We start from the raw sequence: 16,852 nt of genomic DNA, 5'->3' as shown, positions 1-16,852 counted from the left end.
TCAGGCTAGCATAGTACCTTGCTAGCGCTCTGGCTGAAAAGTGCCCATTTACCGAAGGGTTGATGGCTCGGCGTACTTCTAAAGAGCTGAATAGGTTCGCAAACACTGGAATCAATTTGGCAATTTTATCAGCCTGAAAAGTGGAGGGCATGTCAACTCGAGTGACAGTCCCTTGCATCGCTTTCAAGTCTTCAGTATCAAATGTAAGTGATGCTAGTCGAGATTCCACATCTAAGATAACCGTAAAAGGCTTTTCTCATGAACAGATGGAAGCAAATGTAAACTCAATAAATTAAAAGGTTGAAGATCAGAGTGCATTTGGTATCTGAATATCACTAAATAATTATCTAAGCATTGCACTAGCAGAGAACGTGACTTTTATAACTTTACCTAGAGGAATACCAATATAAAGTTCGCCTCCAATGTTGAGAGGGTGAACAATTGCTTCTTCCATAACCTCTTGAAATTCCTTCCCAGATGCATGTTGTTTATTTCCAAATGAATTATTTAAAACGGACTATGACAATAGTATTCGAATAGGGACAAATCATGATCCCCATATACAGTGTGCATGGATGTATAACTCAGATTTGGAATATCAAAGAATTTATACTAGATCAAGCCAATGCAGAATTCAGACAGTCCTATGATACATGAAAGTAATACAGGATTGGAATAAGCAAAGAAATAGGTCTATTGTTATATCAAAACACAAAAAGTATTTGTGTTTGGTTCATGGAGTCAATATCCCATGGGAAAGAAATGCATTAAAGAGAAAACATAACCACTAACAATTCAACGCGAGCTATCAAGAAGCAGTATAGTCCCTAGCTCCACTCCTTGGCTAGTTAGACAAACTTTCTACAAATCATTGAAGGATCTTGGTGGACTTGAACCACCATCTCTTGAGATACATTGGAGATATAGTCCAATTCTCAAGTACTTTTTCCATTTAAGCTAAAGATCCATTACACATAGTTGTTAAGTACATAATTGAAACGTTATTGCGTCATTTACAATATTTTGAATCATAGAGGAGAATGCCACTCTTTTACTAGTTGCTAATCACGCACTATCTCTGTATACAATAAATCTAAGTCGAGAAAATTTTCCTGAAACTTACACCCTCATATGATGTAAACTCTAAATGTGCTAATTACTTCAAGTACCTTATTGTGCACTCTAGAGGAGTTGGGTGCAAACCAAGTGTCATGTGATTCACTTTGCCAATGAGAAAGCACGAATTTATATACATTCCTCCTTTTTTTGAAAATTCACATAAGAATGTCAAAGCTCTAACCATTGCATATATGCCTGAAATCTGCAGGAATAAAAGAATTTCAGAACAACTGAGGTGGAGTAAGCAATAATCAAACTCAACATACTTTTAGCATCCCCCGACTTCTTTTGATATTGTCGGATTAAGACTGTGAAGACATATATAAACTTTCAGTGATTACTAACAGATACTGAATCAAGTCTTACTTGAAACCATAGATTTACCAAGGTGAAAACTTAGCAATTAAAAAACTGATTCAACTGACAACTTCATAATACAAATGGAGTTTCACCTTTCCGCAATTTTTTGGGGACAAATTATAAGGCTTAAATACAAGTATATAATTGCAATCTATTCAAAAAGTGAAAATAACATACTAGTGGAGACAATAGGTGTATGATTCTTCGTTTTTTCGGGAAAAAAAGTAAAGAACGAAAAGAATATTGTTCTCTGTTCGAGATCATTTTCTTACTTCAAGATTATTTTCCTATAAAGGAGAGAGAGAGAGAGAGAGAGAGAGAGAGAGAGAGAGAGAGAGAGAGACCACGCACGGAATCTTCCTAATTTGTAACCGATTTTTTGTTTTGTTTGTTTTTGGATTTTATCTTCTCTTTTTTTTCGCTAACAACATACATAGATATATTAAAACATCATAGGCACCACACTACAATCCAACAAGAGTTTTGGCAGGAGGTTGGCATCCTAACCTTGAACTGCCCATTTAGCCAACTCATGAGCTTCAGTGTTATACCTCCTGCTGATCCAATGAAACTTACAAAACCCAAAAGACCTACAAACCTTATCTACCATAACCTTTATAAGTTCCAGTTTCCAACTACACGAATTTGACTCGATCGTGTTTACAACATTTTGAATAGCTAGCTTGCTATCCCCTTCAAACAAGAAGGAGTTAGCTCCTGTACTCCTAGCTAGCTTTACTGCTACCTCCAATGCCACCATCTCTACTTCTTCTACATCCCTTGCTGTGAATCTCCTTGAGGCTGCTGCTATTAAGCCTCCTTCATTGTCCCATGCCATAGCTCCAGCTGCCGCTTCTCCATTTTTACTGAAAAAAGCAACATCAAATCTTATTAGTAATGTATCTACTTCAATTACAGGAAATAAATCTTCTTTCAGACAGTTAGTTAATTGTGTAGAAACTCTGTTTTGGGGCTGTTGCCCCCCAACTCCCTGTTCCCCTTCAAAGGCTTTGAGGATCCTTGTCCACATTGCTAAAGTCCTTCTTATTAAACTTTCTCTATTTTTGCTCCTACCTTCAAACTTCACTTTATTTCTTGTTTCCCATAGCTCCTGCATTATTATCATTGCCAGAATCCCTTTTTCTGCTACACCATCATCCTGGTCCTTAGTCCACTCAATGAACATGTCCAGCCACTCCCTTATAGACTTGCCAGCTACCTCTTCCACTTTGCCCCCAATGGTAGAAGCAAACCAAATTGACTTAACCCAATCACATTGAAAAAACAGATGTACTGGGTCCTTTTGAACTTCTCCACAGAAGGAGCAAGTAAAGTCACCCTTCAGTCCTCTTCTACTGAGCAAATCCCCAGTGGGGAGACATCCCATGTATAGCTTCCACAGAAAGATCTATGTACTAGCTGTGATAGGTATTTTTGAGATTGCCTTCACAGTCCTCATGTTGAAAGAGGAGGATTGTGCTATCTCTTTGTTCCCCATCAGCTTTTGATATGCTGACTTCACAGTGAGGGTACCATTTCTAGTACCCATCCACCTCATCTTATCTCGACCACTATATCTTGGTCTGATAAGCACTTGTTTAATGAGCTTACTAACAACAGATGGAAATAGGTGATCAACCCTATTTATATCCCATCCACTCCCATCCTCAAGAATAATATCCTTTACTTTAAACATTTGGAGCTCTAGCCTCAAAGGCATCAGCTCACTCATAGTAATAGGCCTTTTATTTATGCTCAGCCATGGTTGAGTCATCAGGGAAACCTCATTTCCTTTCCCTATACACCGCAAGCATCCATCTGTGATTAATATTGCCACCTTATGAATCCCTTTCCATAACCAAGAAGCATTAGGGGGTGGGTTCTCTTTCACATCAAACCAATGCCTTCTATATATGGCTATAAAAGTTTTAGCCCACAGGGAAGTCTTATCTGTGATTGCCTTCCAAGCCAACTTGGCTAACATTGCTCTATTCATATCTTGAGCTTTTTTGAACCCTAATCCACCTTGGGCCTTAGGCCTACAAATGCTATCCCACCCCATGGTGTGGATGTTTTTACTTTCCTTAGTACCATGCCACCAGAAATTTCTACAAGTCTTATCTATCTTCTCACAAATAGATACTGGAAAAGATAAGTAGTCATTGCAAAAATTGGTGTGGCTTATGCAACAGCTTGGATGAGGGTAGTTCTTCCAGCCAAGGAGAGAACTTTAGCCCTCCATCCCTTAATCTTCCCATGAACCTTATCAACCAAGTAGTCAAAATCCTTTCTTTTCTTTCTAGAGAGGACTATAGGAATCCCTAGATACTTATTTTACTATAAAAAAACCTCATCTTCCAAAACTTTTTCAAAATCTTTATATGCTTATTATTCACATTCCTACTACTATAAAAACTAGATTTATCATAATTAATTTTTTGTCCAGACATCTTACAATAGTCTTCCAAAATCTTTTTTTAATTCCCATTTTCAGTAAGATTAGCCTTAGTAAACAAAATGGGATCATCAGCATATAATAAATGAGTGATAGGTGGAGCCCATTTTTTAATCTTAATCCCATGCAACTCCCCTTTGTGTTTAGCTGAAGCTATCATCTTAGACAGAGCTTCTGAGACCAAGATAAACAAATAGGGGGAGAGAGGATCTCCCTGTCTCAGCCCTCTGCTAGGAATAACAGTTTCCAAAGGAGCTCCATTCAAAAGCACTTTAAAAGAGACAGTAGACAAACATTGGGAGATGAGGAGTCTCTGTTTTTCATTAAACCCCAATCTATGGAATAACTTATCAATAAACGACCACTCTACTCTATCATATGCTTTAGACATATCCATTTTTAAAGCTACAAACCCTTTTTTTATTCTTCATATGCTTCATATTATGAAAAATCTCACTAGCCAAGCCTATATTATCTCATATGTTCCTACCTTTTATGAAAGCTCCTTGAAAAGGAGAAACAATCTTATTTATATGGGCTTTCAATCTATTAGCCAGCAGTTTAGATATAATTTTATAACAAAAATTACACAGACGGATAGGTTTAAACTTACAGATATGATCAGAGTTAGAAATCTTAGGAATCAGAGCTATAAAAGTCTCATTAAAACTAGCATTCATCTTACCATATATAAAAAAATCTTGAACACAATCAGTTACATTATCCCCTACCACTGCCCAGCATTGTTGATAAAAAGTACATTGAAACCCATCTGGCCCAGGGGATTTAAGAGCCCCCAACTTCTTGATCACATGCTAAACCTCATCTCTAGAAGGACAAGCAATAAGAATCTGATTTTCTTTATCAATGATACAAGGATTAAACATGTTTAAAATATCCTCATTATCTATAGGATTACTAGAGTCAAAAATATTTTCAAAATATTCATTAATAGTATTACCCACCCCTTTTCTGCCTTCTTGCCAAACTCCATTATCATCTTTAACCTTGTCTATATTATTCTTTCTTCTCCTATATATAGTAGAAAAGTGAAAAAACTTTGCATTCCCACCCCCTTCTTTGATCCAATGCTGACTAGATTTTTTGTTTCCAAAAAGCTTCTTATTTTTCATACCAATCAAACAACTGACTTTTTAAAACCTTTGCTTTTTCTAAATTTGACGGGTTAAAAGGCCTTTGTAGAACTCTATCCAAATCTTTTTGAGTCTTTTTAACGTTATAGAAAATATTACCAAAAACCTTTTTATTCCAACTTTTAAGACTCTCAACAGTACTTCTCAACTTATGTATCACTTTCCAATCAGGTAAAACATGTGTGACAGAGTTCCAAGCTTTTTATATAGTACGTATGCAAGACTCATCTTGCAGCCACATACTATAGAACCTGAAAGGTCTTTCAGCTTTTTCCTCACCAGCCTTCAAAGATATTTTCATAGATAGGTGATCAGAAGTAGCATTAACAACATTGGTAACCAGCATATTAGGAAACATATCCAACCAATCAGAAGAAGCAAGAGCTCTATCTAAACGTTCTAAGATATTGTCAGCTAGCCTTTTATTATTGTTCCAGGTAAACTTAGGGCCTTTGTACCCTAAGTCCATCAGCCCAAGATCATTGATAACAGAATTGAAATCAATCATGCATTTTGTAAAAACCGATCTTCCCCCTATTTTCTCATCAAGAGACTTAATAGAATTGAATCCTCCAAACACCAGCCAAGGACCAGGAATATAGGGGGCCACATCCTTTAATTCTGACCAGAACCGGTGTCTCAGACTTGCATTAGGTTCTCCGTACACAAAAGTAAAAAACCAAAGCTCATTACTATGATAATTACTTAGTTTACCTGAGATTTGGTTTGTTGTCGCTCCCATCACTTCCAGCTTCACTCCCTCTTTCCACAAAAGAGCAAGACCTCCTCTACTTCCAGCAGCCGAAACACAAAAGACATGATCATATTTGATAATCTTACCTAACATACTTATCCTACTAGTACTGACTTTAGTTTCCGATAAACATAAAATATCTGGTTGGTGTTGTCTTACAAGATCCTTTAGATTTTGAATTGTCATGGAGGAACCCATTCCCCGGCAATTCCAGGCGTGTATCATTGTTGATGAGGTAGCTGTTTAGGTACAGCCACCGCAAAACCTGGGGGAGGACCACACAGACCCCCACTGCTTGACGTACCTTCTGACTCCTTACTTTTTGCTTTACCTTTTTCCTCCTTGCACTTACCCTGTACCTCTGAGCTTTCCCTTCTGTCCTTACTCGTTTCATAATTTTCCAACCTTCGAACCACTGTAGAGTCATCAATAGCAAGAGGACATGGCTGGGTAACACTATTCTCAGACCCAGACTCATACCCCAAGGACATCAAACGACTCTCTTGTTCTATATCAACTTGATCAGGACCCATCATCGCTAGTGGAGGCACAGAGTCAGCACTTTCCTCTTCCTCTTCCTCCTCTGAGACATCGTCATCCTCTTGTTGAGAGTCATCTGAAGATATCTCCTCTGAGAGTGCCTCTCCCCCAGCCTCCTCATCATTACCCATGGCAGAATCATTCGACCCCATGGAATCACTTGAAATGTTAGTGATTTCCACATCATTCGGTACAAGTAAATGTCCTTCACCTCTTTCTCTCATAGCTTGAGCGTCTAACCTTGCTCTCTTTGATCTAACAACCATCAAGCGAACACTTCTGCGAACCCAGTTATCCTCTTCATGATCTGCCATCCCCCCAGCTTGTAAATAATAGATCTTTCTTTTTTCTCCTACCACTTCCACTTCTTTAGACAACACAGCCACTGTTGTCTCTGGAAATGAACCATCTGTTCTCTTAAATTTCTTTTGCCGTCCTCGAGAAGCCATAACTTTGTATCCTCTGCCACGTGTAGGTGCACTTGAGAACCGATACAATGGATTCGAAACCACTAGATTGGTATCAACTGATCCATTAGAACCCACAAGAAAAGGCGAGCAAGCATTGGAAATCAGAGGACATGAGTGTCTAGATATAGCCTTATCATGATTACTTTCTCTCTCCAGCTCACCTACCTTTATAGGTCCTGTATGCAGTACCAGAGCCCCGCATCCATTACCCGACCCATATATCAACCCCAAATCCATACTTCTGCCACACATACCCACATCCATATCCTGGCTACCCATTTCCATTTCCATATTAGTACGACCCGAAACAGAGCCCACAACCACCAAAGGCCCAGAGGCCCCACTCCTATACACTTCCATCCTAGATCCAGTATAGTTACTCACACAGCTGCTAGCACTCTCTAGCCCTTGAGCATATGGGCCCGAAGAATAGATGTCCGATCCAGGACAAGTGGATCCAGAACCTCCACCTGTACCATCAAACATTAACCCTTCTCCTATACATTGGCCAGAGATAGCCGTTGGAATCTGACAAGAGTTGTCCCCTTCTGATCTAGATCCAATGGATACATTTCCATGCTCCTTCGCCATGTGTTTTGATCGTGGTGGAGTCGCCAGAATACCAGCTTCGGTCCAATTCTGATGACTCTGCCTACCTTTGAAACTAGCAAGAATCTGATCAAACCTTGGTTTCTATGGTCTTCCAGAAATGATTACCGAAGTAGGATTTGGGTATACCAGCCCATTATAGAACACCGTTACTCTCATCATGAAGGAGAAGTTATGTTTAATGTCCCTCAGAGAACCTCCACATTTGAGCATATTGATCTGGTACTTTTCTTTCTGATGACACAAGTAACAATCATGTCCAATCCTCCCACAAAAGTGTTAAAAAAATGGATTTGCACAAATCCATTGAGATATGAATGAGTAATTTGTCTCCCAAGTTATCCCACATTGAGATGAAATGGATTTCTTTTGAAACAGTACGTAAAATGAGAAATATATTTTCGAAATGGTGCAATGGTTCGAAATAGTGCATTATGTCGAAAAGGTGTGACCTTTCGTAATATGCACTGGTTCGAAACAATGCATTATGCCGAAAAGGTGCGACCTTTCGAAATGTGCACTGGTTCGAAACAGTGCATCATGCCGAAAAGGTGTGACCTTTCGAAATAGGCACTGGTTTGAAACAGTATTTTATGCCGAAATGGTGTGTCTTTTCGAAACATGTAACTTTTCAAAGAATTGCTTACTTTTTCCCAAGAGTCACTGTGTTGTTTCGAATATGCACTACTCACCTATAAATGGTGGATGAATTTGGAGAGAAAGACACATCAGATTACACAGAGTTCTGATCTTTCTCTTCTCCCCATGTTCTTAGTTAAAAACTATGTTGTGTTCGCTGAGTCTATAGAATTGAAGTGCTAGCTTTCTATAGAAGGAAATCCGTTTTATCTTAGGAGATAGTTTCCCATCAACCTTCAAGCACCGTGAGGGGGGAAATCTGTCTTAAAGACATAGTGAATCTTCACTAGGCTCATATTTAATCATTGGTAAATTAAGTTTATTAGTTGAACTAAAAAGTTTGCTTGTTTGTTGAACTAAAAGTTTGTTCATGATATATTTATTATATTAATTTGATTTTCTTGTTTACTTAACAATAAGTATATTTTTAGGAATAAATTTCCTACAAAAAATAGCATAAGATATCCAGTTTCTCATATTTAAAAGTGACCTGAAACACCTCTCCCACTTCTGTTCTGAAGTCACCTTTTAAAAGGCGTTCCTATATGTCCATCTTCACTCTAACTCTAGCTACTAGGACTTTGAACTCTACTGAACATGGAAGATCAGTAGCTTTCACTTTGTCCAGACTACTACCCACACTTTGCACATTCTCAGCATTTATCCTATCTGCTGGGATCCCATTAATCTGAACCCAAAACTTAACAAAATCAAAATCAAGCACTTCTTCTCCATTGCCCAGATGTCTCCATTTCTTCATAAACATAATAAAACCATGTACTAGCCATGGTCTATTTTTTCGCACATAATCATATTCCGCTTTATCCTCAAATTGAAGCTTGTATAAACCTCTAGTAATGAGTTCCACTTTAGTCTTGCTAGTCGTCTGCCAACACTTGTGTAGCTCTTCAACTACCTCATTCACTTCTATATGTCGTTTCCCATACAGCTTACCCACAAGAGTGTTTATTCCCTCCTCCTCTACCACTGGATTTTTACATTTGATATCAATAACTTTTTTTTCTTTTGAGCAGAACAGCTGCTGCATCTCCTCCTGTAGCTGTTCAATTTTTGATCTTGTGTTCAAGCCTGTAGTCTCACCTCTGAGACTTATTCTCAGGAGTTCCGTCATCCTATAGAACCATTTTGAAGAGACAGATGTTACAATGGTTAGGGGGAAGGGGAACAAGGGGGGGTACCAGAAGGATCCACCAGGGTCACCCTCAGAGACACTCTTTGGATGAACCAAACCAAACTTTCACAGGAACTAAAAGAATCTTACACTATTGGAACAGTAGCCTTTCAAAAAACTTGTACTTTTATTTCTAGTCCTTTGTATTTTAATCTCTGAACCAAACTTTGAATTCAAATTTTAAAGAAGAGAGAAAAAAAAAGGGAGAAGAGAGAAGCACTGCTTTCAGCGGCAGGAGAGTTTTTGGATTTTATCTAACACTATTAGTTGGGTAAACTTTTGAAATTAAATAAGTAGACAGGTGTAAGTAATTTTTTGTAAGGAGTAAAATGTTATCTTTTACACCCGGGCGGCGAAGATCTGGCCTCTTCAAAGATATTGGACCATTCATACCTCATCAGCTAGAATTGCCAGAACCATATAAAAACCCAGAATCACTTCCTCTTAAATGAAAATCTTTTTAAAATGATCCTCAAAAATCAAACCAACTCAAAAGAAAAGTCCAAAAAATAGGACCCCACAAAAGATTTCCCTCGGTACTACAAATCTCACTCTCTTTCTTCTCACTTTCTTTGGAAAAAGAGGAAAACCCACCCGGTTGTAGTAACGCGTAGAATAGCTATATGAAGGAAGAGGATTATGGACAGATGCCTGTTTTTGTGTTTGGTTCCCTATTTGGCGCTGTGGGTTCAGTAGGTTTGTCGGTAATGATGTCTTGTCTATTTTTCTTGGATTCGACGGCGTGGTCATTGGATTTGACTAAATGGGTCAATGATCGCTCTGTGTAAAATTAAAAGCCGCCCAATCACCTAGGTTTATAGGGAACAGAATTTCTCGTGAAAAGTTTTGAAAGGTGATTGTGAAAAGGTCAGATGAATATGAAATCAAATCAGATAAGATATGCAGACAGGTGTTGATATCTTGTTGTCCTAAACAACTATATTGTCCTGTGTTTCCGATTCGCAACACATCCCCAAAATTTCGGTTAACATATATGATCATATACTCATATCTGGTAAATATATTCCTAATTTCGTTTTAGGATCAGACGAAAAAAGGATACGAACTGTTTTGATTTCTTCTCTGAATCAAAATCTCCTATAGTGGAGGACAAAACAAGAGGAGAAATGTGAGGGTTGAGACTCTGAGAGAAATATGTAACTAGATTTTCGTAAATATATATTGTTGACGACTACTGCAGGGTTTGCATCAACAGTTTTTCTGTAGACGACCTTCCACACTAAGGATTAACATCACTTCGAAAAAACACAATCAATTGTTAAAGTTCCAATTTGCTACTACCATAAAGCTTTTGGAGTACACGGGATGAACCAAAAATGCAAATTAAATACTACATTTTAATACCTTTGATATACATCAAAATGGTAATATATATATACTACTCTAAAGTAAGGGTGATCTTGGACACACCCATAAAATCACTCCCATACTCCATAACTAACTAAAGTTTTTGTCATATTCCAATAACCGTTTCAATCCAATAATATCTCTCAAATTCATTTGGGGTATTTCCAATAGGAGCAAAAATAAATAAATAAACAAACAAAAACAACAACAACACACGGCCTTGTAATCTTGCATTTCATAATTCAAAATAATTAGTTGTGACTTGTAATCATGTTTATTGGTGAGAGAAATTTTGCTAGAGAGTGAGCGAGGTAAATTATTGGAGAAAAATTCAAGAATATTTTTTATTTTATTTTTTAAAAGAAAGAAGAATAAGTAAATGACTTGTTTTGTCTTGGGTACGCCTAATAAACAAAGGATAATTTAGGAATCTAAATATGTCTTAAATAATTTTATTTATTTATTTTAAAATTGGGGTATGAGAGTGTTTTTATGGGTGTGTCCAAAATCACCCTAAAGTAACTCTTTCATTGATTTTTTAACTTTAAAATTTAATTTGCTATTCATATTTGAAATCTAAACTAGATCGTTAGTGCTCAACTCAATTTCTCTACTGCAAATTCATATTTTAAATGTATATACATTTGTGTAGACTTGTTCCATATAACAGTTGTAAATGTCTAAATTTATCCTAATAGATTATCATGACATTACACCAAATTAAGACTTAGCTCTTAAGTTAGGACGAGGAAAGGGAGATGGTTTTGGTTGTTGTTAATGGTTGTTCTTCATAAGGATGAAGATGCTTAATTATGTATCCAGTCTGTGTATTGGAAATGATATAATGGAGTTTGAGTTAGTAACTCATGCTAGGATCAATAACCAGACTAGAATCAAGTCACACGTAGTTCTTGGGGGTTGCAGATGCCGACTAGTAAAGTCGGTAAAACCTTTGGGTGATGATACCAGAGGTCTAGGGCTCAAACCCCGCCAGCATCAAAGAGTTACTAATCTCATTTAAAAATAGGCTTACCAAAAAAAAATAATAATAAAAAAATAATCTCGGGGGTGGCTTTTATAGGCATTGAAAGTGTACATCAGATGCAACTCGTGTATTAATTAATTAGTACAAATGTGCGGTCGAGATGAGTGACATGTTTTTATAAGGAGCACGTGGGTAATAGCCATAGATGTTCAAGTTTGTATGAGCTGGCATTGGGTGTAATGATGGTGAGTACTCCGTAATGATAGTGAATGGTTGTACGTAATGGTTCATGTATTACGATGGGAAGGAGACTTAAGGATAATGATAACAATTATGATAGTGGCAGGTGATAATGTTACAAGGTGGAGCCGAGTGACGAGTCGCTGGCGATGATATGTATGTGACTATTTGAGTATGGCGAGTGCCCGGAGTCGGCTTCGAATGTGGCGGGTATTCGGGTGTCTAAGGTCGAAATATGCTGAAGGAGTCGTTGTATATGGGCCTTGTGCACATCACGGGTGGGATTAGGGGTGTCAACAGTTCAGTTCTGGTCCAGTTCTTAGTGTTATAAGAACCAAGAACCATTTAATTTTACAGTTCGGTTCTGGTTTCGGTTCTTCATGGTTCTTAAAATTGTGGAACCATATCCATAACCATCGGTTCATAATGGGTATTCCCGTTCCGATTCTTCACTTCGGTTCTTAAGATATTCATTATTTACACACATTTTTTATTGGTCTTATTTAGAATAACGTACTAAAAATACAAAAATACCGCACAAACAAATCGCTTTTTAAATATTGATATATAAATAATGATGTCATTCATTAATAAGTTAAATAAAACCATATATTTCATATTGTAAACTATATTTTTATATTATTTATAATATTAAATACTATTAAAACTACATATTATACTAATAAATAAAATTTAGTAATATATAAATGAATGTTTTGAGTTTTTATATTCTTTTCTTTCAATATTTTTTATATTAAAAGTATGATAATGTTCGGTTCCGATCTGGTTTCGATTCTTCTGGTCCATTTTTTTTGTTTAAAAAACCACTTAGTTCCAGTTATATATAGTCCAATTTTTTTAGTACCCATTTTTAAACGGTTCTTAAAAATAGAAACCGAAATCTTAATCTTTTCTATTTTGATTCCGGTTAATTAAACGGGTACCCATCGACACTCTCGTGGTATGTCATGTTTAATTATCGACACTCTCGTGGGATGTCATGTTTAATTATTTGCTAGAGATCGATGGTTTTAGAATTTTGTTTTCTAGTTTGACATGCTTAAAATGTGCAATAATGATCTAGTTTACTCATTTCATACATTGGAACAAATTCATATCTTAATTACCAAGATTAATATAGCTAGGTTGACTTCTAAAGTTCTAATAGAGGCTAAATATTAAATATCGCAACATTACAATCTCATTTAGGTAGAATTTGCAATACTTAGACTATATATATTTTCATGATTTGTTTGGTAGTAATCCTGTTGTGTACCCCCAATATATCGGATTAACATGCCTCAAATCATTTGCTATCTCAATATATCTAATCTAGAATTGCATTTTCTTAATATTGATGACTGTTTCTGGAAGCTGGATAGAGAGCTAGCAAGCTGGCGAATACATAACTACATAAGCATAACACTTTCATGGAGCAAAGAAGATAATTTTTTTTCGCTCTGTATAAGAATATATTGTTATGATTTACAGCCACAGATACTTACTTAAAAAAAATTACCATGATATACGTTAGCGAAAATGAAAATATCAAGGCATGGATAAAAGAACACTTGCATATATCCAGCAATTCCAAAGTGATTTTCTTATTAGTTGACTTAAATGGATTTATTGGAAGTAGACATTTCAAAAACTAAAGGAAAGAAATGATAATGGTCTGCAATAACCAAGTATATGTTAAATGAAAAACTATTATACAATATAAAAATTAGCCAAAGCAATCACGTAGGAAAACCACTTTACTACTCGATCCTATCTAGCCCCAATAATTGAGATTTTAAAGGTCCTATAACGGATAAGGCTTTGTAATGAACGAAGATTTGCTAACGTAAAATGAATTATGTTTTTTTTTGAAGACCTTATGACTTAATCCACATACCTTTAGTTAAACCTCACGATAAATCAAGCAGTTGAACAGTCTTAATGAAACACCATTCATAAGTACTTCTTATTTAGTACTTCCAAAAAGCTGATTTGACTTCTTACTATTACTATTATATTAAAACAAAAAAAAAAAAAAAAAAAACCAATATCTTCTTGACTCTTGAGATGAAGAAATCAAGATTTTAATGTTAAACTAAAATGTCGATAAAAACAACATACATGATATATAACAATATGCCAGCGTTTCCACAAAGGAGATGTCAGATAGGCATGTCACTCAAATTAAATTTCCGTTAGTGCTCCCTAGGCGAAGAAACTTTTTCACGATTGTACGAGATTTTCGGAATTTCAACTAACGAGACACGATATATATCGCTATTTTAGCCATTTATATTTCGTATTTCCCGTAAACTAAAGTTGACAGGACATTGCTGATTGCTGGACGGAGTCAAAAAGATATCGCGAGAAATTGGAGATATCAAGAAAAGAGATATGTTTTTTACGTAGGAAATAATAAATGCAGAGAGGACGAGAGAGAATTGTGGGTGGATTTTGCGGATCGCACGAAAGTGATTACAGAATCTGTTGTTGCTTAAAAAAAGTAGATTTCCAGATTTTGTTACAGGGACAGAAAGATTTTTCAGATTTTCACATATAAAGACCCCGAATAGACTTATCACCACATGTCCACACACACACATATATAAATATATATATCATCCCATTGATTCCACAACTCTGCTTCTTCATTTTTAACATCTTTCTCAGATTTCTCAGTGAAGATTGAATACATTTTTTTTAAGCTGTGACTCCTTTTGAGAGATTAGAACAAAAATGATGACCGATGGTGTGTTTGCTGGATCTGATACGGAGACTCACGAGCTACATGTACTTGCTGTTGATGATAGTCTTATTGATAGGAAAGTTATAGAGAGGCTACTTAAGATTTCTTGTTGTAAAGGTGAGTTTTTAGATACATGGTATTGTTTTGATTTATGGTCTTTGTATTTTGTGTGTTGGTTTTTGAATGAATTGTGTTTGGAAATGTTTCAGTTACTGTTGCTGATAGTGGTAGAATGGCTCTTCAGTATCTTGGTCTTGATGGAGAGACAAATGTTGGTTTCAATGTAAGTGAAAATTAAATCACACCCAGTACGCTATCGTTTGTTCTTTGTTCTTGATGATTATAACTCATTTATTTGTTATCTTGGAAATGGTTTAGGCTTTGAAGGTGAATTTAATCATAACTGATTACTGGATGCCTGGAATGACTGGTTATGAGCTCCTAAAGAAGATCAAGGTTTGTTTTCAAAAACATAATGTTTTTTTAAGAAAATATTTATATAAATAGAAACAAAAATTTTGTACTCATTTTCTGTTTGTGATTTTGAAAAACAGGAATCTTCAGCCTTCAAGGAAATACCAGTAGTTATCATGTCTTCTGAAAAAGTCTTGCCTAGAATCAATAGGTGTTTAGAAGAAGGGGCAGAGGAGTTCATAGTGAAACCAGTAAAGCTATCTGATGTGAAGCGTTTGAAACACCATATAATGAGAGATGAAGTAGAAGAAAATGAAGAAAAAAGTAGTTCTCAAGGGACCCTTAAGAGGAAACTGGATGATACAAATGATGATGATGTTGTTTTTCTATCATCACCACCATCATCTCCACTATCAACCTTATTGTCATCATCATCATCTGATTCATCGCCATCGCCCTCGCCCTCGCCCTCGCCGTCAAGTTCTCCATCAAGGAAAATTAAAATGAGTGATTAAAGACAAGTTCTTGGTAGATAATATATTACATTAATTTTGTTATTTTGAGTTTGGGGGTGGGGTGTGGGGGGCATTAGATCTTACACTGATTAATATGTGGTATGCGATTCATTTTACATTTGGTGGAGGAGCAATGAGGACAAGTACATATTTTGTTGTTTTTACTTGTATGACAAACAGATGATCAATCTATATGGGGTTTTGATGTTTGGATACTATGTTGTTGTGACTTATATTTTGTTAATTCTCTATTCCTTGATATGATATGATCAGTTGATGTAGGATAACATTTCATAAATCCATTGGGGTATAGTTCTTGTTTGCCGGCCAGGCTTTTTAAGATTCGGCTTATGCAGGGCTAATTGGGCTTTGATCATTGTTTTGCACTTTTGCTCGATTTGTTCTTGCTTGACTAATAACTTTAGTCTAGATATTATTATTCACGACTTATTTATAGACTAGAGAGATTAGAAAACAATTTTTTTTCATCAAGAAACCCGTAGTGCCAAGAATAAATATTCCTCCAATAATGATAATTGTCCTAAAAGATCTTTGCTTTCTAGAGGGTATGGGATTATTTTCCGACGACTTGTACTACTTTCTTTGTTGAAAAAGTCGAGAAGAAATTGGTCTTTCGGTTTCTGGTTGACTGGCTCATTTTGTTGATTCTTCTAGAGCAAATCAACACGGTGATTCTTCCGTGGGCCATATGGATATAGAACTATGGGATATGGGCTTGAGTACTGGGTGTTACCTAACATTTTGTTACCTGGGTCTAATAGTGTACCTGTTTGGCTGTTTCTTTTTCCACTTTTTGTGAGACTGCAAGTATTGGCCTTCAATTTTTTCCTACCTCTTCTGAAATGTCTCTTAGAATACTGGGATTACTGGCACAAACTCGGTCCTGAGTTTAAAACATGGGGAACTTCAGGTTTCAGCTAGTTGTAGTTACTTGTCCATTAACGAAAAACAGTTGTAGTTAGTAGTTAACTAGTTACCCATCTGAAAATGAGATTTAATTGAAGTTTTTGATAAGCACAACAGTAAAGCTTGAGTATGTATAACTGGTATAAGCGGTAATGTCTTACTGCCGATGAATCGAGATGTACAAGCAATGTATCACACCGATGGTTGCCTGAGTGATTTATTTGCTTGATGAATTATGGCCACTAACAATGTCTCTATTATAGTTGATCCAATTTTTTTTTTTGGCAATTCGGATTTAATTTGAACTTCGACTAGTAATAAAAAACAATGAATTTCATTCGCATCCATACTTGCTAGTCAAATTC

At 36.3% G+C, this 16,852-nt stretch overlaps 4 protein-coding genes across 4 annotated transcripts; 1 reads left to right on the top strand and 3 right to left on the bottom strand.

Moving 5' to 3' along the window:
- Nucleotides 1-1,981: 1,981 nt before the first annotated feature.
- On the bottom strand, nucleotides 1,982-2,866 carry LOC147523063 (uncharacterized). Its single transcript, XM_086569436.1, has one exon. The coding sequence runs from the start codon at nucleotides 2,864-2,866 to the stop codon at nucleotides 1,982-1,984; it is 885 nt and encodes a 294-aa protein (XP_086425562.1).
- A 2,424-nt stretch (nucleotides 2,867-5,290) lies between these two features.
- On the bottom strand, nucleotides 5,291-5,935 carry LOC147523062 (uncharacterized). Its single transcript, XM_086569416.1, has one exon. The coding sequence runs from the start codon at nucleotides 5,933-5,935 to the stop codon at nucleotides 5,291-5,293; it is 645 nt and encodes a 214-aa protein (XP_086425542.1).
- A 2,706-nt stretch (nucleotides 5,936-8,641) lies between these two features.
- LOC147523061 (uncharacterized) lies at nucleotides 8,642-9,232 on the bottom strand. Its single transcript, XM_086569409.1, has one exon. The coding sequence runs from the start codon at nucleotides 9,230-9,232 to the stop codon at nucleotides 8,642-8,644; it is 591 nt and encodes a 196-aa protein (XP_086425535.1).
- A 4,974-nt stretch (nucleotides 9,233-14,206) lies between these two features.
- RR5 (response regulator 5) lies at nucleotides 14,207-15,773 on the top strand. Its single transcript, XM_086596694.1, has 4 exons — nucleotides 14,207-14,748; nucleotides 14,841-14,914; nucleotides 15,010-15,087; nucleotides 15,186-15,773. The coding sequence occupies exons 1-4, from the start codon at nucleotides 14,622-14,624 to the stop codon at nucleotides 15,558-15,560; spliced, it is 654 nt and encodes a 217-aa protein (XP_086452820.1). The 5' UTR covers nucleotides 14,207-14,621; the 3' UTR covers nucleotides 15,561-15,773.
- The last annotated feature ends 1,079 nt before the right edge of the window (nucleotides 15,774-16,852 follow it).

The sequence above is a fragment of the Coptis chinensis genome, chromosome 1 (genome assembly GCF_015680905.1).
Source record: "Coptis chinensis isolate HL-2020 chromosome 1, ASM1568090v1, whole genome shotgun sequence".
Lineage (NCBI taxonomy): Eukaryota > Viridiplantae > Streptophyta > Magnoliopsida > Ranunculales > Ranunculaceae > Coptis > Coptis chinensis.
The sequence above is the reverse complement of the archived record's forward strand: the minus strand, read 5'-3'. Positions and strand labels throughout refer to the sequence as shown.